The following is a 23629-nucleotide window of genomic DNA, read 5'->3' as shown; positions in this document are numbered from 1 at the left end:
CCCCCTTTCTCCTCAGACAGTTACCTGAGTGGAAGTTTAGAAACATTTAGATAATATTTCTTTAGCTGTATATATCCCGTTTTCTTGTTAGCCCTTGGTTGCAGGCTCTTTGTTTAAAAACAAAAACCTGAAACATCAAACAAACAGAAGGAAGAGAGACATTTCTTCTCATTTACACGCTGTTTTCTCTCTGTTACTGTTGCTATTCAACTTAGTAGTTTCACTGTTTAAAAAAAAAACCCGTCAGAGTCAAACGCGGCGGCACACAGGAGGCGCAAACTCACACTCCTCCCCCGGTTTTAAAAAATGTTCCACGTGCAGGGAGCCAATGCCGGTGTCCGACGGGCACTCTGCTTGTGTCCGTTGCCTGGGGGAGGCACATATTCCCCAAAAGTGCACACATTGTGCCAGGCTAACGACGAGAGCGCGTAAGGAGCGGGAGAGACGCTTAAAGGAGATCCTGTTTAGTAAGGCTCTCATGCCTGCCAATGTAACAGGCTCCTCTGCCTCGGACCCCACGCCAGAAAAGCGGAGAGCTCCTCCCCAGCTGTGCTGTCTCCTAAAAGGAAGACAGCCTCTCCTGCTCATTCCCTGCCAATTGCTCCGCAATCGCGGGTGAGCGCAGGTGATAAGCCGGGTACCTCGGGCTCGAGGATGACCCGTGCACCTACTTCAAAAAAGCCGGCCGGCCCTTCCTGGTCCCGGCAGCCCTTGACACCACAGCCTACAGCAGAGCTTCTTAAAGGGCCAGTTACAACGGCACCGAGAAGCTTCGTACCGACCTCTGAGATCCCTGCAGTCACTCCTCCTCACAAGGAGCTGTCCTCAGCACCTGCACCAGAGGAGCATGCTGCCGCCCAGGTGCCTCCTTCATTGCAGACAGCTGATCACTCTGCATGCTCAGAGCAGCTTCCACCAACCTCTACTAAAGCAGCAGCTAAACGAAATGTCCAGGAGGTCTCTCTCTCTCCCTCCCCAGTTTTCTCTCCGGAACCATCCCCTCACCCTTCTACTTCTGCACATCATACAAGGGCTCAGAGGGAATATCATGGGCGAAGCGTGCCATCTCGCCACCATTATTATAGGGAGCGCAGCTGCTCACACCACAGATGCTCTAGATCTCGTTCTCCATCAAGACACTCACGCTCGCCGATCTGTTCACCACGGAACGATTACTATGTCAAGCATAGCAGTGTTAGGTCTTCTAGACATTCGTCGCCTGCAGGCTCTGATCGACATTATATGCATTATCATAGACCTTACTACACTGAATCATTTCATCACAGTCACTCTTGATCTCACTGCAGATCACCTTGTTCCTGTCAGTCGATCAGTCCACGCTCCGTACATTCAGAGCTTCAGAAGCAGTCTCCGCTTTGGGATACGCTACCTCCACGTTCTCCGGTCCCTCGATCACAAATGTCAGACCTTGAGGAAGGGCAACTCTCAGAAACCGACTCAGACATTTCTCCTAATGCCTGCTCGTCCGTGCTCTCAAGGGATGAACCGGTGACTCTGGTGGAGACGACACCTCCTGACGACCTCAAGGAATTCCAAGATCTCTTTAAACGTGTTGCGCAATCCCTGGAGGTACAACTTACTGAGGCCCAGGTGAAACAACATAAGCTGTTCAAGAATTTACACCCTAAACAGCAGCAAAGGATTGTCCTCCCGATAGACGACGCTATCATGGAGGTAGCAGAGGAAATCTGGCAAACGCCAACATCAATACCGCCTTCCAACAAAAAAGCGGATAAGAAGTATTTCGTTCCGTCCAAGGGGTTGGACTTTCTTTTCAATCACCCACAGCCTAACTCATTGATAGTGGATGCGGTTTGCCATAAGAATAAGAAGCCCCACTTCAAAAACTCCCTACCAGATAGGGATACTAAGAAATTAGACCTTTTCGGGCGTAAGATTTACTCTTCCTCAACTTTGACAATTACTCCAAGCTTCCGGAACTTATGCAACACCTTCTCGACAACAAGAGACCCCTTTTTAAAGCAGTTGTCCAAGAAGGGTTCACGGCATGCAGAACATCACTTCAAATCGCTGCTGACGTCGCGGACACAACCGCACAGGCTATGGCAACAGATATTGCGATGCGAAGAGCCTCCTGGCTATTGTCGGCAGGAGCCCCAAAGGAGTTGCAGTCTAAAGTAGAAGATTTACCCTTTGATCGTCAAAAGCTGTTTGCCTCCACTACTGATGAGATTCTCCATTCTGGGAAGGATTCTCGTACTACCCTCCAGACTCTAGGAATGTACACGCCGCCTTACAAACGCAGGCGATACTACCCCTTTCAAAGGAGATACGATTACTCATCCTACAAGCAGCAACAACAATGCGGACCTGACCAGTCTAGGTTTAGACAGTGTCCTCAACGCAAACGTCAGCAGCAGAATCACCCATCAGCTCGGCCTGCTCAGAAACAGCAGGTTTGACTTACGTGCGAAGGACTCGAACACGTCTCCAGTGGTCAACACACAAAAGCCTGCCACTGGCCTGTTCTATCACCGGCTGAGGCCATATCTTCATCAATGGGCCAGTATTACTTCGGACCAATGGGTCCTAGAGGTCATATCATCAGGCCTAATGATCCCTTTTACCTCAGTTCCTTCCACTACCCCTCCCACTCCGTCCCTGCTGAGGGACCCATCTCATGGGGTCGCTCTTCAAGGAGAAGTCCTTCACCTCCTAGAGATCGGAGCCATAGAGCGAGTACCTGTGGAATTCCGGGGGAAAGGTTTTTACTCCAGGTATTTCCTAGTCCCCAAGAAGTCTGGGGGGGTTGAGACCTATCCTCGATCTGAGAGGTCTAAATAATTTCATCCGGAAGCAGCGCTTCAAAATGACCACGCTGGCCAAGATCATTCCAACACTAAACAGAGGAGACTGGATCGCAGTCCTAGATTTACAAGACGCATATTTTCATGTGACAGTACACGTAGCTCACAGGCAATTTCTGCGATGCGTAGTGGGGAACAACCACTTTCAGTACAGGGTACCTCCGTTTGGCCTTATCTCAGCCCCAAGAGTGTTCTCCAAAACAATGGCGGTAGTGGCTGCCCATCTATGCAGAACAGAGGTCTCAATTTTCCCGTCTCGATGACTGCCTCATCAAGGGCCACACTCAGTCAGAGACTCATCACATGGTAGTCGCAACTCGAGATTTATTCGGCTCCCTCGGCCTTATTGTAAACATTCAAAAATCGCGTCCGCAACCGACGCAAGCCCTAACCTTCATAGGAACACAGCTCAACTCCTGATCAGAGAGTTCATCTGCCAGCTAAGCGTTTTCAACTCATACAAGACTTGATAAAAAGGTCTTGCAATCTCAAATGCTCCCAGTACGCGTATGCCTACAGCTCTTAGGTCATATGGCAGTAACTACAATCATAGTGCGCCACGCACGGTTACACCTGCGGTGCCTGTAACATTGGCTGAGCACAGTATACAATCCCGTCAGGCACAGCATCCGCAAAACCGTTCTGCTACCCGCATGTGTCAAGGACTCCCTACATTGGTGGACCAACCCCAACAACATGCTGTCAGGAGTCCCCTTCCATTCGGCGCAACCGTCAAGGGAGATTACCACGGATGCTTCTCTCATCGGCTGGGGAGCCCATATGGGCGCAGAAACAGTCCAAGGCCGTTGGTCCACGAGGGAAATGATGCTCCATATCAACCTTCTCGAACTCCGAGCGGTGTTTCATGCCTGCAAACACTTCAAGATGCGCATAAGAGGAACCGTCACCAGAATTCTCACCGACAACATCGTGGCGATGTATTATGTAAACAGGCAGGGAGTTGCCCGCTCCCGCTCCCTTTGTACAGAAGCAATCCGCCTTTGGACCTGGTGCATTCGAAATGACATTTTTATAGTCGCGTCATACTTACCAAGTGTGAACAATACCATTGCGGATGCACTGAGCAGACATTTTCATCAAGACCACAAGTGGGTGATCCGCACGGACGTCCTCTTACCTCTCTTCCATCGGTGGGGTCGTCCGGCGATAGATCTGTTCGCCACTCGTGCCAATGAGAAATGCAGAGCTTACTGTTCCAGGGCAGGAGTGGGCGCTCACTCCCTGGGAGATGCATTTCTCCTCCACTAGGGGACATCACTTCTGTATGCACTCCCCTCTGTTGTGCTCATTCCCAGAGTACTCAAGAAGATCCTGATGGACAAGGCACGGTGATACTCATAGCCCCAGTGTAGCCCAGACAGCCATGGTACTAAACTCTCCTACAGTTCTCCGTCTGGGCACTGTACCGATTTCCTTACCTACCAGACTTGCTGACACAACAGAAGGGCTCCCTCCTTCATCCGAAGCTGGACACTCTGCACCTAACAGCGTGGATGATAGATGGTTCAGCATGTCCGAGAATCTTTGCTCAGACCAGGTGAAGCGTGTCCTGCTACACAGCAGAAAGGACTCCACCAGGAAAACATACCTCTCCAAGTGGTCTAGATTCACATGCTGGTGCGCTCCTAAGCACCTAGACCCTGCTATTTCACCACTACATGTTTTACTGGATTATGTCCTCCACCTACAGGCGACTGGACTCTCCATGTCATCACTTAAAGTCCATATGGCAGCGATTGCTGCTTTTCACGATCCCGTCGAAGGGAGGTCGGGTTTCTCCCATCCCATGATGATTAGATTTCTCAAAGACCTGGCTAACCTTAACCCACCACTTAGGCCTCCGCCACCTACGTGGAGTCTTGACCTGGTGCTGGATATCCTAACTCGGCCACCGTTTGAACCACTGGCTACGGTACCCATGTCAATGCTTACAGTGAAAGTACTCTTCCTCCTTGCTATAACATTGGCACGGAGGGTGAGCAAATTAGCTGCATTGATGTCAACGCCCCCCCATACAGTCTTTAATAAAGAATCCGTAATATTGAGATCTCATCCAGCCTTTCTACCTAAAGTCTGCATAGAATTTCATATAAATGAGCCAATCATTTTACCATGTTTCTATCCAAAACCTCATGCCTCGCAGCGTGATGCTCTTCTGCATACTCTGGATGTCCGCCGAGCCTTGGCATTCTATATTGATAGAACCCGCACTCTTTGAAGACGGATCGCCTCATTGTTTCGACATCAGGGCCTTCTAGGGGCCAGCCCCTATTGGCCCAGCATATTTCTAAACTCGTTGTATCTTGTATCACAACTTGCTACACTATTTGTAAGAAGCCACTCCCATCGCAGCTTAGGGTCCACTCGACACGAGCAGTTGCTGCGTCAGTAGCCTTTGTGAGAGGAGTCCCTCTGCATGACATCTGCCGAGCAGCGACCTGGTCTTCTAGTACCACTTTTTCAAGACGTTATGCAATACTGCAGCACTTTGCCTCCGATTCGGTGGTAGCTTTAGCAGTACTGCCTAGTTATCAGAATCGTGATTCCGAAGCCCACGTCTAACTGGGATTACTGCTTCGGAGTCACCAGAAGTGGAGCACCCATGGGGACTACCCGAAGAAGAAGAGGAAATTACTCACCTTCGTGCAGTAACGATGTTTCTTCGAGGTGTGTCCCCGTGGGTGCTCCACGACCCGCCCTCCTCTCCGCTTCGGAATCTCGTCTCTTTCTGTCTTGCAGATAGGCGGTGAGAAGTACTGGTGGGTGCCGGACTGCGCGCGGTAGATGAAAGGCACGAAACTGTCTCGCGCACGCGCGGTCTGGCCAAACACAGCTCTGGCAAGCTCCAATTTGCGGCGCCAGAACCAGCCCGACACCAGAAATGGAGCACCCACAGGGACATACCTTGAAGAAACATCATTACTGCACGAAGGTAACTTCCTCTTCCCTCTAATCTTTCCAGACATGTGCAAAATGGTATTTTGACGTGCACTGAGGCATGTGTGACTGTGCACCACCAGCAGACACAAAATTCTTGCTAATCTACTGGGCAGAATTTGACTCTCTTCTGAACTGCCACACAAGCACAAGCTTACAAGGAGCACTGGCCACAACTCATTTCCTTCTCAGCCCCCATGGTGTGATATGGAACACTTGGGCTATGTCTACACTGGCGGGTTCTTGTGCAAGAATGGCCGTTCTTCCGCAGAGCATCCACACTGCCCGTCCGCTCTTGCGCAAGAAGATTTACAGTAAAGTGTGGTAAGAGAGGGATTCTTGCGCAAGAGCTACGCTCTTTTTTAAAAAGTGTAAGTCCTCTTGCGCAAGAGCTCTTGTGCAAGAGGGGAGTGTGGATGCACGGCAGGGGTTTCTTGCGCAAGAAAGCCCTATGGCTAAAATGGCCATCACAGATTCCTTGCGCAAGAGAGCGTCCACCCTGCCATGGATGCTCTTGCGCAAAAGCAGATGGCAGTGTGGACATGTTCTTGCACAAGAACCTGCCAGTGTTCCGTTCTACAGCTGCCTGTCTTTTCTCACTTACTATGAACTTTTCTGTCTTATATTCAGCCTTGAAAATTTAGGCCCAAAAGTGTGGAATTAAAAGAACTCATCTAATGTCTGGAACTTGTTTGCCTCTAGCCCCTTCATTTAGTGCCTAGATAATTGATGTAGGCAAACTGAACAGTCTGCAGACAAGTATTGAATGGACTTTATTCTGCTTTTAAGCATTCATGAAAGTTTGGAATAGGGAAAGGATACAATTCAGCAGCCAGTAATTTCAAATATGTAGTCTAAATAATATGTAGGATTTCAGTATTTTAAGGCAGGGGTTCCCAACCTGGGGTACGTGTACCCCCAGGGGGTACGAGAAACTTGTCAAGGGGGTACGGGGAATATTTGATAAATAACTAGATTATCCTAATTGAAATTTTCCAAAACTAGTAGTGTTAGTGAAAAAAGTTTGGAATCTAGAGTCTAGAATTTATTTCCTTTCATATTGAATAGGGAGTACGGCTTACTAAAAGCCAAGGGGGCATGGGGACCAAAAAAGGTTGGGATCCCCTGCTCTAAGGTATGTAGGATTTCTTTATGCACTATATGTTATTTAATTATTAACATACATTAAAGGGACATTTCAGAAGCACCAATCATGTTCTGCTAGTAGTACTTTGAATTTTACCCTGCATTATAATAATTGGTAATTGGAAATATGAAGCAATAAAGCAGAGAGTGTGGTATCCAATGCACAATCCTGTATTAAGGCAGATGCAACTACTGCTACTCTGGAAGAGTCAGTGTTCAGTTGCAAAATGTATAAATTTCTCTAGACAACAATATTAAGCTGCCAAAGTGACTCCGGTGAGTTGCATAAAACCAAAAGGATAAAGTCTTAAAATGCAAGATTTCCATCATGTGTCAGTGGAATAGCACGCAAAATCAACTAAGATGAGGCGATGCACAAACTGTGGCATTTATACACATAGAAATAGATTTAATAAAGTCCTTTATCAATGGCCAAAAGTACATCCTCTAAAAGGTTACCAAAAACACTGAGATCCTTTGAGGGCAATGCAGTAAAAGAGTTGATACCCCAATACTGGGATTAACAAACCAGTTGAAGGCCAAAGGCTCCATATGACCCTGAATGTAGTGGTGCAGTACTTGGGAATTCAGATGGCACTTGATTGCAATATTCTTCAAGTAGAAATTCTATGAATACGTACAATAGTAGATCAGTCTATAGAAGGAGACTACTAAGGGATATCAGTCGAAGGGGATAGGGAGAAGGATAATAAGCATCAATAGTTTTAAGATGGGCTTTTTCTGCAGTGTGAGGCCTACTGCATTTTACAGTGCTAGGTGTTCAAGTATAGCTCTCGTATTTGTACTTAAACCAGTACAGAGAAAAACAGCAAGTAGAAATCACATTTTCCTTCTTTGAAGCATTGAGGAGGTATGATGGTTTATCACTGTTTTAAAAGTTCCACTCTGTCTGTCTTTCATTTGTGCAAATACATCCAAGCTCAGGCCTGATTGCTCTTGAGGGCAGTGGCAGGAATTGTGGTCTGTTTTGTTGAACAGGAGGTGGTAACAGTGAAAGTAAGGAACTCCTTGTTTGTTCTTTTACCTGAGAGAGAGGGGGGAACGAGAGAAACAAACAGAATAAAACAGTGCTGTACATACAAGTCCCTTGAAACACTAGACTTTACTAAAAATGCATGAAAGAGTATAGCAATAACCTTGTATACTAGGATGATATTGGAGGAAACAGAGTTTGAGACTAGCTTTGTCACTTCATAGTAGATTGAACATGAATGTTTGTGTATTTGTAGTCTATTAAGGGTGGGGAATCTTTTTTGGGGCAGGGACCAATGACCCACAGAAAAATCAGTTGGGCAGGGACTGGAGTGCCAGCGTGGGCTCCCCAATTTTGGGGGGTGTGGGGAGCCCTGAAGGCCAGATCCAGGCAACCCAGGGACAGCATCTGGCCCCTGGGCCTAAGGTTCCCCGCTCCTGAGTACAATGACTAGCTTGACTTATTTTGGTTGAAAAAACACAGTTTATCTTAATGGTTACGCTCATTACAATGTATTTTAATCTTTTAAATAAGTTTTCAAATTCTGTTTAACAGAAAACTTGATTGCTGTGTTATGCATCCTAGAGGATATGACATTTTGTAAGAGTTGTCTACAGCATCCTGGCTGTTAAGGGAGATTTTACTTTACAGTGGTTTTTACTTTAATTGTAACCCAACTTTTTAATATTCTGCCATTTACTTCTGTCTATTAGTTCATCTCAGCAATAAGAATTTAGTACACTCACCTGTCTGAAAAAAGTGTGAGACAGCAAACTGCTTGCTGATGGCCTGGATCATAAAATGGGAAACACAAGATTACGATTTGAAAATAAGCGTTGGTGTTTGTGGAAGATGCCAGATTGACCATGCAGTCTAGCCCTAGGGTTAGAGAACAAGCTTCCTTCATTCTGTGCCTCAACTTTGCTGGGAGGGCATTACCAGAGGCAATGAGTTCACTGGTCCAGGACATTCAATTCTGGACCTCTACAGAAGGCATAAAGTGATAGAGGGATATATCATCCTGTTGAAATCTACCAGAATTTAACAGTATAAACTAGCTTCTGGAACTAGCCCTTTCTGAGTCTTCTTGCTGATATATGGTTTTCAAAAGTCGTTTTTAGACATAAGCTCCATTATTCAAGAAAGCTTTTAGATTCAGTAATGAAATAAGATTTTAAAAGCATGTTGAAGGCTATTCTTCAGACAAGACAATACTGGCCTGGCACTTTGACAATGTAGTGCTGTGAAAATAAACCCAAATGCACTTAATCTTAACACTGAATTTATCATTAGGTGTATATGATTTAGTAGATCCCAAGTTCACACTAGGTTATATCTTATTTTGAAATAATAGTGAATATTAGTATTTACGGGTAAGTTACCTTTTTTCAGGGTCCTGTTGCAAACAGAGTTCTACCAAGTTATGGAAAGCAGGAGAAAATGTTTTTGAGGATGGAGTTTGCAACCTCTCACTAGTCATTGTGTGTGTCATACTTTCACCAATCCCAGAATCTACACCTGACTGGGAGTTCTTCATTCTGGATTCCCCACATGGAAAGGTGTTTATATCCCAAGGACAGTAAGTCGGACCTTTCAGCTTATGAAGCAGCATCTGGTAGAAGGGAAAGGTAGTGTGAGTCCAGTGGCTATATTAGCCTCTTGATGCTGTGATGAATTGGCAGTAACTTTGTACAATTTATGAAATCTGATTAATACTATGAAAAAAAACAAGTGCCTGCAGGTAGATCTACCTTTGACAGGTTCTATAGCAAATTCACAGCAAACAGGAGAGTGGGAAATATCTCAGATTAACCACAGTATTTAAACCACACAAAGATTATGCTCCAAAGCAGCTGCATTCTTGAGAAAAACCCATTTAAACTAAATCCCTGATGAGAGGGGTCAGACAAGAACAGAGACAGAATCAAGGAAGCCAAGGGCAGGTGTAGTGTTAAAAACCAAACCAGACAGAAAAAGGAAGTCTTGGACAGAAGAGAGCAAGTTCACAGAAGCTGACGGAAAGATTACCTACCATGTCACTTCCTGCATGAGGCAAAGGATGCTCTCGAAGGACTCCCAGGGGAAGGTAAGCTACAAAGTGGCACTGTGGTCAAAACGGTTGTTTTGTATGATTTCTTCTCCTATGCTTTATATGATTTAGTATTTAAAAAGAGCAAATGTGTGTGTGAACTGCTTCACAACTGCTACATGCCTCTGAGAGAGTTTCACCATAAGCTGGGGGTGGCATTCTGAAAGAGGGTGTGAACAAATGGTTCCTTCATTCAGAAGTGTGTCACCTAAGTGGGTACCATAAAATTGTGGTAGTGAATGTACTCTCGTCAGGCTCCAGGGATAGAGTTTTCTAATACAGGCAGTCCCCGGGTTACGTACAAGATAGGGACTGTAGGTTTGTTCTTAAGTTGAATCTGTATGTAAGTCGGAACTGGCGTCCAGATTCAGCCGCTGCTGAAACTGATCAGTTTCAACAGCGGCTGAATCTGGACGCCAGTTCTGACTTACATACAGATTCAACTTAAGAACCCCAGGCATCCCCAAGTCAGCTGCTGCTGAAACTGATCAGCGGCTGATTCCAGGAAGCCCGGGGCAGGGGCTTCCTGTAGTCAGCCACTGGTCAGTTTCAGCAGCGGCTGACTTGGGGACGCCTGGGGCAGAGCAGCTGGGGTGCTGCTGGGTTGGTCCAGTAGCGCTGCCGCTCCTCGGCGCTACTGGACCAACCCAGCAGCACCCAAGCTGCTCTGCCCCAGGCGTCCTGATTCAGCCGCTGCTGAAACTGACCAGCAGTGGCTGAATCAGGACGCCTGGGGCAGAGCAGCTGGGGTGCTGCCCGGTTGGTCCAGTAGTGCCCAGAGTGGCGCTACGGGACCAACTGGCAGCGCCCCAGCTGCTGTACCACAGGTGTCCGGAGCAAGGCCGCGGAGCACGGGGGCAGCGGGACAGCCCAGCCGTGCCGTGGCTGTCCTGCTGCCCTTGGGCTCCGTGGCTTTGCTCTGCTTTGCTCCCCGTCCCCCTGGTCTGTAGACCAGGGGGACGGGGAGCAAAGTGGCGGAACACGCGGGCAGCTGACAGCCCAGACGCGTCTGGGCTGTCAGCTGACCGCGCACTCCACGGCTTGACTCTGCTTTGCCTTCCCCCTCCCCCCCGTCCTCCTGGTCTGCAGACCAGGGAGACGGGGTGGGAGGGCAAAGCAGAGCCAAGCCGCGGAGCATGCGGCCAGCTGACAGCCCAGACACGTCTGGGCTGTCAGCTGGCCGCGTGCTCCGCGGCTTGGCTCTGCTTTGCCTCCCCGTCCCCCTGGTCTGCAGACCAGGAGGACGGGGGGGGGCAAAGCAGAGCAAAGCAGAGCCAAGCCGCGGAGCGCGTGGGCAGCGGACAGCCCTGTCCGCTGCCCGCGTGTTCCGCCGCTTTGCTTCCTCTCCGTGGTCTGCTGGAGACCAGGGAGAGGAAGGGCCCCGTTCGTAACTGCGGATCTGACGTAAGTTGGATCCGCGTAACTCGGGGACTGCCTGTAGGACTTCTCAGGAGAACCAGGAGTTGGAAGATCATTTGATCTAGGAAGCAGCATGTATGTTTGAAATAAAAAAAGCAGCCCTTTAATATATTTAGTAGTAACTCCTATTATGTATGAGAAAAACAGACCTGTGAATGAAGTTCTGAGAAGTATTTAGGAGTATTTTTTATTTTACCTTTGCATGAGGTATATCTTGAAATGGTACATATCCATTGGCTAATTCACATGCTGTTATCCCCACACTGTAAATGTCAGACTTCACATTATATCCATACAAATCCTGTGGGAGAGAAAAAGCATTATATCATCACGCTGGGAACTACTGAATATGCACTGCAAAAATATGCATATGCAAATATACTATAGGTATAATACTGTTTCAGGACCCAATCCTAATATCCCATAGCTAACAAGTTGTCAGTAAGCTAGTTATATAAGATTGGGCCCTCTGACTGTAAGAGTGATTTAATGCACACCATTCTTAATAGATTTCACAGTTGATATTTGTACATAAGAAATAGTTAAGAGTCAATGCAATTATTTTTAGGCTGCCATGGGGGGAAAAATCTGTGTCCATTAGAATCATATCCTTTAGAACTTTTGTAACTGGCAAGAGGTAAAAATATTAAGCTACATGGATCCCCTAAAAAACAAATTTTATTTTAAGGTTCTTAAACAATTTGCATACCAAATCTAGCTTGGAAGTTTGAAATGAATAGCCTTTACAGCTGTTTCACAAACCTAGTAAGTACACATTTTTAAAAAGGAAACAGACATCTTGAAAGACTCAAGGCAAAGTGAAGTGGTTATACTGACCTGTCTCAGTAGCTCAGGACTCAGCCAAGGAAGCACTGACGTACTAAAATGGGGGAAATCATACACAACCTTTGACCTCTGTCCATTGTTAATTAAACTGTAAAGATGGTTTAAGCCAGACAGAGAAACTAGACCATTCCCTGAAATCAGAATGTGGCTAGCTTTAATATTCCTGAAACAAAGTGATAAAATGTAGTTATAAAAAATCACTCAAATTAATATTACTTATCGTTACAGTAGAAAACCTGCTATATAGTCATAAAATATTTATGAAGTGGTCTGACTCAAGGCATATTATAGCCCTCTTGAGGGACATGTTAAAAATGAAGAGAAACTATATAAACGCTGAATCTATTATCCAAAATGTATGGTCACAAAACCCCAACTTTGGTGTTCATTCTAAAAACTGAATTTTGTATGTAAAATTTTCACACACCTCAAACAAAAAGCATGTTTGGATACATATAGATCCACAGTGCCTCACTGAGTTTTGAAACACTATCAAAACTAAGGTTCTGCGTGCCACCATAATCATATCCTCATTAGTAGGGTTCAACAAACCGTGGCAAAATCCACTTGCCAGCACTGCACTGCACATGTGCCAGACCCGCATTGCACATGAGTGTACCCCCGGTGAACAGGGCGACCGGCTGAAATCTACTCACCACAGGCGAGTAGATAAACAGATTTGTCGAGCCTTGCTCATTAGCATTCACCTACACTGGAATACAGATACAGATTGAATCTCTCTAGTCCAGAACCATGAGAACCTGACTAGTGCTGAACCAGAGAATTTTCCTAACCACAGAAGGTTAATATTGTCTAGCATCATTACCAACATTTCCATTCCCTACTGGGCTCTTGGAAGGCATTTAGGGGTAAATTAGACCTAAACAAACTTTATGGGACCGTGGGAAACTTGGCCATATTCATAAATGGATATCCAGCTAATTAAAATCATGTTGGACCATGGATGCTGCGGACCAGAGTGCACCAGATTAAAGAGATTGAATTTGTAATATAATACAACAGATTAAACTTTCCCTAATATTCAGTTTTATTTGTAGTTAAATATTCCCCAGTGGAGGAGACAGGCAAGCCAATATGCATGTAAAATATACATAGGTGTCAGTAAACATAGTTCTCTGGCATCTGCAGTCAATATGTACAGTGAATGGGGGTAGCGGTGCATCCAAAGGAGCTATACAAAGAAAAACGAGGAATGCATGTAAGGGTGTCTGTATAGAAAGGAGGTCAATGAGGAATAACTAGTTTACAATGGATTTGAGGGATAGGGAAGGAAACATTCTCTGAACCCTATTCTGGAGTTAAGATCCAAGATGTTATCTCTAGAGTCAGGTTGGGCTTTTAGCTGGTACTTGGTGATGCCTATGTCAGATACAGTGAACACTATATAAGAAAACAGGTACAGAAAAATGAATGCTGGATATGTAGAAGATGGGCTGTTTCTTGTCTACAGGATGAACTGAACTGGAGTTTAAATTAAGGTTTGTTTACAAATTATTTCTCTGCATTTCAAGAGTAGGTATGTAAGTGACTAGTCGTAGTTGAGCAGTTACTTGACTAGTCACTCTCCCTCCCTTGCTGCCTCTGTCAGAAGCAGCAAGTGGGGGCGGGGGAGGACGCAGGAGCCAGTGCCTGGGGGGACAGCTAAAAAGCCGGTTACCCCCCAGTACCATCTCTTCGGGGGAGTTAGAGGAGGAAGAAGCATAGCAGGGGGACAGGGTGTGAGCCAGGAATCAGCTGCTCTGTCTTGTGCCTGGTTCCCCCTGCTGCGCCCCTCTGTCTTTTAAGAGCCTGGTGGCTCCTTCTGGTTACCATACATATATATTATGGTGATACTACCTACAATATAAAATACAAGCATTTCCGTATACATAATATTAAGCATTAATATAGCAATTATATAGCCCAAATTGACCTGCACCTTTGTTATAATTCTGTTCACTTATGCTAAGTATTCCATAACAGCTTGCATTAGCTAAAGTAAACTTTGTCAGAAGAAAACTGTTAGTATCAGGATGTTTTTGCATAGCAACTGAAAAAGAGTTACCCTCGCAAACCTGTTTCTCCTGGTAGAGGCCTAGCCTTAGGAGATGTTTTTACACCCTCAGAACCTGGACTGCGTGGGTTTAGAACAAGATAAGTGGGTACCCTATGGTATCACAAACAAATAAGATAAAAAATTGCTTATTTCAATCCGATTTCAGGTGATGTGTATATAGTATCTCTTTTTCTGGTAAACAAGTATGTTATAAAAAGATGGCTTTAGTGATGTATCTTTGGGGAGCGCACCTTCCATGTAAAGGTGAATGTAGTATTGCTTCACACTCCTGCCCTGGAATTGTATTGAACACTTTAATTCCTATACCATATTAATAAACCCAACAATGTTTATTTGGTTTTTTGACTACATTTTATAACAAACCAAAGTGAAGTCAAGACATTGTCTATACAATTTATCAAGCACCATAGGACTACTGAAAACTCTGAGTGCTTTACACCTCTAAAGTGCAGTATAAACAGTAAAACTTGACCAAGCAGATGCTGCCATTCCTCAAGCCCCACAAAAGAAGAGGAAGCTATTCAATTAAGTTGAATAGCAACACATTGGATAAAGGGAAATTTGTTACAAAGCATTATAATTCAATCTCTGCAATGTACTGCCACAGAAAATCATTGTGGTAGGAAGGCTCAAAAGTGACTAGACTTTTATGGGAACGGAAGTACTATCTTCAGCTAAACTAGTTGGGCCAGAAAGCCTGAAGGGTATCAAACCAAGAAAGTGCTCAGAGAGGTGGTGTGTCTATTCCACACTGCTGAACAATTTGTGAAATATTAGTTAAAAGGGAACTCCCTTTCCTCTAAAGCAGAGGGAGCAAACTACAACCCATGGGCCCCTATTGTCCAGATCTTGAGCTCCCATCTGTAGGGGCTGGCCCCCAGTGCCTCCTTTTCTTTCTCCCCTGTGGGGCAGGGCTTCAAGTTGCCCAGCCACTGGCACCGATGCTCCGGGTGGCATGGCTGTGAGCTCCAGCCAGATGCACAGCTATAGCACCGCCAACCTTGGTGCACCAGACATGATGATCAGAAGACTGGGGTTTGGAGGGCCAGTCATGGAGCAGAGTGGTTGGATTGGGGGCAGGAGACAGTGGGGGGAGGAAGCAGGTGTCAGGGGTTAGATTGGAAGCAGGGATTCTTGTGGGGATGGGGAGCAGGAGGGCTGGATAAGGGGCATAGGCTGGGCCATGCCTGGCTGTTCATGAAGACAAAGCCTCCCATATCTGGCCCTCCATTTGATTCTGGAACCCTGCTGTGGCCGTCATGCCAAAAATATTGCCCACCCATGCTCAGCGACAGGCTTCTGATAACTGAATAGTAGACAAATGAGTAGCTTCAGTTTGGAAGCTTGTGTGCTGCTATAACTTCTTACTTATGGCATCGACTCATACCTGTGAATGTAACCATTTTGGTGCATGTAATTTAACCCTCTAACTGCACCAAACAGAATGTTTCCTATCAAAGCTTCACTCATTCCTTCAGGAAAGTAGGTCCTTAGTAGGTGGCTAGCTGAATCTGAAAAGAAAAATTCATGCCAAGAACACAGGTCTGGTTAGTGACAAATCTTTATTCCTACTACACTACAGCACATTCTTCACTGGGCATGTACCCTCTAGCAGAAACACTGTCCTCTCTTTACAATGGCTTATACAGAGAGGTAACTTCTGAGGAAGAAAGTCACCGCTGAGTATATCACTGAAAGAAAATGATTCTTCCAGTAGTAAAAGATAAAGCCTACCACCTCCTACATTCAGTTTCCATGAACTGGAAACCTGCTGTTTCACCCCTATAGCCAATCCACAATACCTTCTATGAGAAGCAAAATGCATGTCTGGCACAGGGCAACTAGGGCATAGCCAAGGTCTATAAGAGTAGAGATGCTGAAAGGAAATATACAATTGCTCTCTCTTATGCTCTTCCATAGCCGCAGGCTTGGCATTAAGGACTGAGCGATCTAATCCAAAGTAAGCTTTTTCCCCCAAGTTGTAGTTACAATTCTTACTGTAAGCCATGAATGGAGAGATGACCCAAAGCCAGCTGCCAGCAGTAAACACTGTCCAAAGTGTCATTATATTGGGGTGCTGGAAAAAGTGGGATAGCACCACCTCACTCTAGGGAATCAAACAAAAGTGAGTAAAGTTATTTGGAAAATAATTATCTTGACAAAAACCTCAACTGCAACAGGTACTCAGTAATTTTTAAAAAGTCAATTTTGTAAATATACTTCTACTAGCTAACAAGTTTGGAGTCAAATAATGTAGCTTGTTAGACACTTTGCACAACTTGCAATGAAAATTCAAACAAGCTGTTGAAGCTTTCATTGTCTAACAACTAGAACTGTTGTTTATTTCTTGTTAATTCAGAATCCTTTATTCTAGTGAAGAGTATGGAGTTTGTATTTCAAACTGGGATTCTTGCATGAGCAGAGAAATTGTTTTATGGCAGAACAATTCAGTTTATTCCCTAATCCTATCAAGGAGCCGCTTAACTTAGTTTGCAACAGTTCATACAACAAAGCTATCTCTAGTACTGGTTAACTGCAAGATATATTCACATACATTATAGTTCCTGGGTGAGACATTGATACAAATCCCACTATTTTACCTGTAAAGCTTTCAAATGTTCTTCAGAACAGCTTTCTAAGTCTGTGATCCTTACAGCCACAGGTGCTCCTGTAGGTGTGTGCCGAGCAAGGTAGATTGAAGTTAAATTGTTGAATCCTCTTCCTATAACCAGAAGCCAATTGCATTTCATTAACATTATAAAAGGTAATTTAAAAAAGAACCCAAAACATTCCTTCATCACTTAGTAGTCAGTCTTAGGCTAGGTCTACACTACAGAGCTTTATCAGAAAATGCAACACAAGTTGTGCTCCACAATTTGTGTAGCTTCTTCTGATCACTTTTTCAAATGAGGCTTTTTTGCCATTTGGCCCAGTCTAGATGGGGCCAAATGGCGGAAAAGCCTCTTCTTTCGGCGGAGCTCTTATCCCTTATGAAATGAGGTACAGGCAGTCCCCGGGTTACGTACAAGATAGGGACTGTAGGTTTGTTCTTAAGTTGAATCTGTATGTAAGTCGGAACTGGCGTCCAGATTCAGCCACTGCTGAAACTGACCGCCAGTTCCGACTTACATACAGAATCAACTTAAGAACCCCAAGCGTCCCCAAGTCAGCTGCTACTGAAACTGATCAGCAGCTGATTCCAGGAAGCCTGGGGCAGAGCAACTCTGCCTCAGGCTTCCTGTAGTCAGCGCTGGTCAGTTTCAGCAGCAGCTGACTTGGGGACACCTGGGGCAGAGCAGCTGGGGTGCTGCTGGGTTGCTCCAGTAGTGCCGCTCCTCGGCGCTACTGGACCAACCCAGCAGCACCCCATCTGCTCTGCCTCAGGCGTCCTGATTCAGCCGCTGCTGAAACTGACCAGCAGCGGCTGAATCAGGACACCTGGGGCAGAGCAGCTGGGGTGCTGCTGGGTTGGTCCAGTAGCGCCCAGAGCGGCGCTGCGGGACCAACCGGCAGCGCCCCAGCTGCTCTGCCACAGGCGTCCGGAGAAAAGCCTAGTCTGCTGGGGGGGGGGGAGAGCGTACTAGCTACGCCCCCCCCCAGCCCAGCAGACCAGGAAGATGCGGGCGGCGTACCGAGACGCACCGCGGTCCCGCCGCCTGGGTCCTCCGCGGCTTTGCTCCGTCTCCCTGGTCTGCTGGAGACCAGCAGACCAGGGAGACGGGGAGCAAAGCCTCTGAGGACACCAGCAGTGGGACAGCCGCGGGGCGTCTGGGCTGTCCCGCTGCTGGCTTCCCCGAGGCTTTGCAAAGCCGTGGGGGGGGGGGGGGGCTCAGGCTGCTCCGCTGCCCGCTTCCCCGAGGCTTTGCAAAGCCCCTCCGCGGGCCCCTTCCCGAGCCCCTCCGCGGCTTTGCTCCACGGCTTCCTGGTCTGCAGACCAGGGAGATGCGGAGAAAGCCCCGGAGTACATGTGTGGCAGGACCGCGAGGTCCCGCAGTCCGTGTCCTCCGGGGCAAGCCCCGTTCGTAACTGTGGATCTGACGTAAGTCGGATCCGCGTAAGTCGGGGACTGCCTGTATACAGGGCTCTCCGAAAGAGCACGTTTGCTCTTCCATGAATAAAAGTGGAAGAGCAAACCGCTCCCTGGAGGTGGTGGGGGTTTTCCGGGATACTTCCATTATCCGAAAAAACCCTGTAGTCTAGACGTAGCCTTAGAATTCTAACGAAAAGATATGTCTGCTGACCACATTGAATTTACAGCTTTATAGGTGCTTTTGTTTAATCAACACTGTTTAAAAAAGTCATATTTTCAGGATCGATAAAGTATCTTACAAATGCTAACTACTTTGCAGATGTTCAACTTATAAGATCTGCTACCACCAGCACTCGCCTTACACACAGTGAGGCACTACAGCCATTTTTAGGACCATCGACTAGGTCTACTGGCAGATAAGAAATTGAATCCTGTCAAGTACAACAGCCAGTAGAATAGTAATCCTGATTTGCTCTCTACTAAGACTTACAATCAATGTAACAGATTTAGAGAGTGATCACTTGTTAAAAAATATTAGGAACAAGTTGGAAGGAAAATCTCTTTAAGCTGGAATAGAGAGATCACATTCAGGCACATTTTTATATATCTTTATAAATTTGTATTGTATTTTTAAACATTAAGTGAAATTCGTAACACTAGAGAAATAATCAGCTAAGATCACAGGTCAGAAAATGTGCAAACATTTAGAGATATTTAAAATAGTTTTTCGTGGCTCTATAGCAAGGAGAACACATTTTCTCAGCTTATTTTTCCCCTTGTGTGATTTATATAGATATAGATATAAAAAAAGAATGGATATTTGCAGGAAAAATCTTGTATGGACAAAGCATATTTCAGCATAGAACTAAATTACCTATTTCCACCTGGAGTTCATAATGTGAGACATCAGGAGAACAAAGTGACATTTCATCTCTTCCAGATGGATGAATCCAGGATAACTCCGGTTCATCTGCCTAGTAGTGGAAGGATTTGTTTTTAATATTGGTATAAATACTGGTTTGTGTGAGAGTATATGTAAAAACAAACACACTCTAGTGCAGTGGCTTCCAACCTTTATGAGCACAAGATCACTTTTTGAATTTAAGTGCAATCCAGAATCTACCCCAAAATCAAATATCTTTGCTCTGCCTCCTTCCCCAAGGTCCTGCTCCTCCCCCACACCTCCAGGGCACTACCCTTGTCACTTCATTCCTCCTCCACACTCACTTTCATCAGCTTGGGGTAGGAGGTTAGAGTGCATGGGGTGCTGTGGGATTTGGGAGTGGCTTTGGGATGAGGTTGGGCTAGGGGGTTGGGAGTGCAGGAGAGGGTTCAGGGTAAGGGCTCTGGGAGAGAGTTGGGATGCAGGGGCAGGTTCAGGGCTGGTGCAGGAGTTCGGAATGCAAGCTCTGGCTGGACACTGTGGTGGCTCCTGAGATGTGGGGCTAAGGCAGGTTCACCCCCACCCTGGCCTTCACCACTCCTGAAAGTGGCCAGCATGTTGCTTGTAGTATGTAGCTGTTCCTGGGCGGGAGGGGCAGGTGGCTTCACATTCTGCCCCCGTCTGCAGGCACCACTCCCACACCTCCACTTGGCTGTGGTTCCCTGTTCTCAACCAATGGGAGCTGCAGGGGTAGTGCTTGCAGGTCAGGGCAGCGTGTAATGATCCCCCTGCCCTGCTACTTTTAACAGCCACAGAGATGTGCCAGCTGTTTCCAGGAGCAACAGAGGGCGGAGGGGGAGAGGCGGGGGAGTCTGCCTTAGCTCTGCTGCACTGCCGGACTGATAGCAGCCTCTCCCCCAGTTTAGCTGCAGGAGCCCATAGGAGGTCAAACCCGATTCCAGGAGACTCCCAGCAATTATTCTGCCCATTGAGGTAATGTGAGATGTACACTCTCAGTAGAACCCTAAAATAACACACTTTAAAAGGAGTAAAAGATGTAGCGACATTAGCAACTGTTGGGTTGGGAGGTGCATGTGAAAGACAGAGTGTGTTTGTGTGAGTGACAGACACACACACCGTGTGTAAGAGTGACAGAGATTCGCATTGTCCCTTGAAGAATGCTGAGCGCGTTCAGACAGAGAAGCATCTGCCAGCAAGCTCACTCCATCCTGAGCCCTATTGTGAGCTCCTTTCTGTGGAGATGGCATACAGGGGTGGGGAATAGGGGATACCCTGACATAAGTCTCCCTCACACCTTCCGCTCTGCTTCCTCCATCCTGCAAAGCAAGCAGGAGGCTCCCAGGGCACAGCTCCAAGGCAGAAGGCAGGAAAAACACAATAATGGGCTGAAGTGCTGGCTCTTGATAGCCTCCCAGCCAAACCAGTCAGAATCACCTGTCAGAAGCTCCAAGATCTACCAGCAGATCCCGATCCCCTGAAGCGTGTGTGTGAGAGAGAAATCGAGCACTCAAATCTTGAGATTCAAGAAGTTAAGGTTTCTGTCACAGTATGAGACTTGGAGAAAGTATTCATTCCAGTTTTTTCTAATACAGATTGAAGAGTAATGAACTTGGGTTTAGATGCAAGAAAAACTGGAATAGAAAATACTACATATTCTATCCAAAACCTTGCCAAGTTAATATTGCAATAGTAAGTTTACTCTTTGGAAATTCCTGACATACAGTGCTTAATTTCTCAGCCTTACATTTTTTCCATTTTAAATGTGCAGGTTACCTCTTATTTCAATCTGAACTTCTTCTTACCAAATATTGATGGATGCTATTTTCACATTGCTTTTCTGGTCTGATTGATTCAACAGTTGTCCGCAGAATACAGGAACAATCCTTGAAATACATAGTACTGTATCAGTAACTGAACTGCAATGGATGTACTTAAAATCAATAGAGGGTATTACGGGGGACAACACATTACTCAAAGCCATGTTCCAATTGTCCAGGACCTCATCAAAAAGAATCTCTGTGCACATCATGTTAATGGAGTGGTCCCCAAAAATTTTGCTTGTGCCATCCTTTACCTGGTCCATCCCCCTCCCCAAGTGATGGGGCTCCAATTGGAGCCAGAGCTTCTGATGGGGTTGAGGCCAGGGCCTGTGCCGGGGGCAGAGTGAAGCTGGGTGACACTCCCTTCCCCATTTCTTGGAGAGACTGACCTGGGCTGCACCATACCCCCCCAAACAGTCCCCCGTGCTCCACAGTTTGGGGACTACTGTGTTAGATAGTCTATTGATATAAGTAAAGCAAGGAACACAGAGGGTAGAAGAGTTCCCCTAAGAACAGTAGCACTTAAGGGTCCAATGTAATTGCCCTCTTCCATGCCATTTTGCTCTTCTAGGATCTACCTTTCAAAATTGAGAAATATACAAATTTCAAAGCTGTTTAAGGTTTTTCTTCATTTAAAATGAATAAGCCCCACTCCAATGAGCACCAACAAGTTTACCAGCTCTCTGCATTAGTGCATGGTGCTAGAAGAGAAACTTGCTCTCTCCTGAACTCTTTACTAACATCTACATTAGGAATTTGTTATTGTTCACTGCTAGAATCACTTGAATTGAGTTTTCCCTCAGCAAATAGCAAGACATTTCAATGGGAGTTTTATTTCAGTTAGATACGTGACTGAATTACAAGGTGCAACTATGAAAAACTATGGCATAAAACAAGCCCTATTGGATACTGACTTACCAAACAAGACATGGAACTGCTTTAGTTCAGGGTTAGGTCAAGCATACCCATTTATCCTAAAAATAAAATATGACAATAATATCAATGCAAAAACGAAGTATTTCTTCACGTAGCACCCAATCAACCTATGGAACTCTTTGCTAGAGGATGTTGCAAAGGCCAAGATTGTAAAGTTTGTAACAGGATTCAAGAACTAGGTAAGTTCAAAGGAAAATAGGTTCATCAATAGACATGCCCCTAGGCTCTGTTTGCTGGGAATGGATCAATTGATTTACCTTTTCTGCTTATTATTTCTGTAGCATCTGACATTGGGAACTGTCAGAAGACGGGATATTGGGCTAGATCAGGGGTGGGACCTAATGGAAAGGGCAGGGGCAGGATGCTTCCTGGCTTCCCCACCCACAGAGCATGATTGGTCTTGGGGTGGGAGAGTCTCTTTGCACCCCCATTCCCACTAAGCACCCATACCCCTGGCAAGGTGGGAAGAGGCTTTGCATGCTCCCCCACCTGCAGGCCAATTAGGGTCTGGGGGCGTGGGAACTGCACAAAGTTTCTTCTGCCCTGCCAAGAGCACATAGCACTTTGAAATGTGGTGCACTTCTTGCAGAGCAGGAGACTTCATATGCTCCCTCTCCCGCAAGCCCTGATTGGTATGGGGGCGGTGGGCATGTGCAAAGTTTTCTCCGCCCTACCCCCACCCAGGGAGGAGCATGCGGCACTTCAATCCGAGCTTAGGGGTGGAGGAGTGCACAAAGCTTCCTCCACCCTGCCCCCATCTTGGGAGGCGCGCACGGCACTTCAAAGTGCTACGTGCTCTTGGCAGGGCGGAGGAAACTTCATGTACTTCCCCTGCCCCTGGGCCCTCACTGGCCCGGGTGCGGGGGAAAGGCAGGGCTTCCACGGGCCGGATCAACCTGCTTAGCAGGCCGCATTCGGCCTGCGGAGGCCCATTTGCCCACCCCGGGCTAGATGCACCACTGGTATGACTTAGTATGGCTACTCGTATGTCCATCCGTAAAACAATATTGGAACAAAATCCCAAGCTAAATGTCAGTCTCTCAGTTACAAGCTATGGAAGTCCAACGTTTTATATAAGAAATGTCTCCAAAGCATCCTCCTCAGCTACTAATTCTTTCATAACGGTACATAATGGTGAAAGCTTACAGTATGGCAGCATATGACTTGCCTATTCTCACCAAAGTTTCTGGACACTAATGTTAAACAGTTTATAGAGGCACTGCTCAGACATACTGATTTATATCATATAGACAACTTCATCCTAAAGCAATTTCTCCCTTCTAATTCATGTATTTGGAGTCACTCTTTGAACAGATTGACTGTTTACCTATACATCAACTACAAGAAAAGAGACACTGAAATAGAAAGAATGGATTTATGGATCATTGGTCATGCGTAGGGAAAAAAAACACATTGTTATTCCCTGAGTTCACCGAACCGCAGCGAGCCCTGCTCGCCAGCTGCGCTGTCCAGCGATCTGTGCATGCACAGATCGCCCAAACCCGGTTCTTCCGGGTTGCAATCTACTCACCACAGGCGAGTAGATTGTATTATTTGTTGA

At 46.2% G+C, this 23629-nt stretch overlaps 1 protein-coding gene across 2 annotated transcripts in view; it reads right to left on the bottom strand.

Annotated features, from left to right (window-relative positions):
- Window positions 1-7108: 7108 nt before the first annotated feature.
- The window catches only part of STRADB (STE20 related adaptor beta), a 31582-nt gene continuing 15061 nt past the window's right edge, over window positions 7109-23629 (bottom strand). For both annotated transcript variants that reach the window (XM_075933879.2, XM_075933881.2), the window contains 11 exons: window positions 22051-22106; window positions 21115-21195; window positions 19283-19382; window positions 16979-17100; window positions 16377-16485; window positions 15766-15889; window positions 12293-12464; window positions 11652-11756; window positions 9330-9559; window positions 8694-8736; window positions 7109-7998 (listed from right to left, as the gene is read on the bottom strand). In XM_075933879.2, coding sequence (XP_075789994.1) covers window positions 7846-7998; window positions 8694-8736; window positions 9330-9559; window positions 11652-11756; window positions 12293-12464; window positions 15766-15889; window positions 16377-16485; window positions 16979-17100; window positions 19283-19382; window positions 21115-21195; window positions 22051-22062 — 1251 coding nt within the window. In that variant the 5' untranslated portion in view covers window positions 22063-22106 and the 3' untranslated portion in view covers window positions 7109-7845. The remainder of the gene's footprint in view (window positions 7999-8693; window positions 8737-9329; window positions 9560-11651; window positions 11757-12292; window positions 12465-15765; window positions 15890-16376; window positions 16486-16978; window positions 17101-19282; window positions 19383-21114; window positions 21196-22050; window positions 22107-23629) is intronic.

Source organism: Pelodiscus sinensis, chromosome 7, assembly GCF_052426305.1.
Source record: "Pelodiscus sinensis isolate ZL-2025 chromosome 7, ASM5242630v1, whole genome shotgun sequence".
Classification (NCBI taxonomy): domain Eukaryota; kingdom Metazoa; phylum Chordata; order Testudines; family Trionychidae; genus Pelodiscus; species Pelodiscus sinensis.
This window is presented reverse-complemented; position numbering and strand designations above follow the sequence as displayed.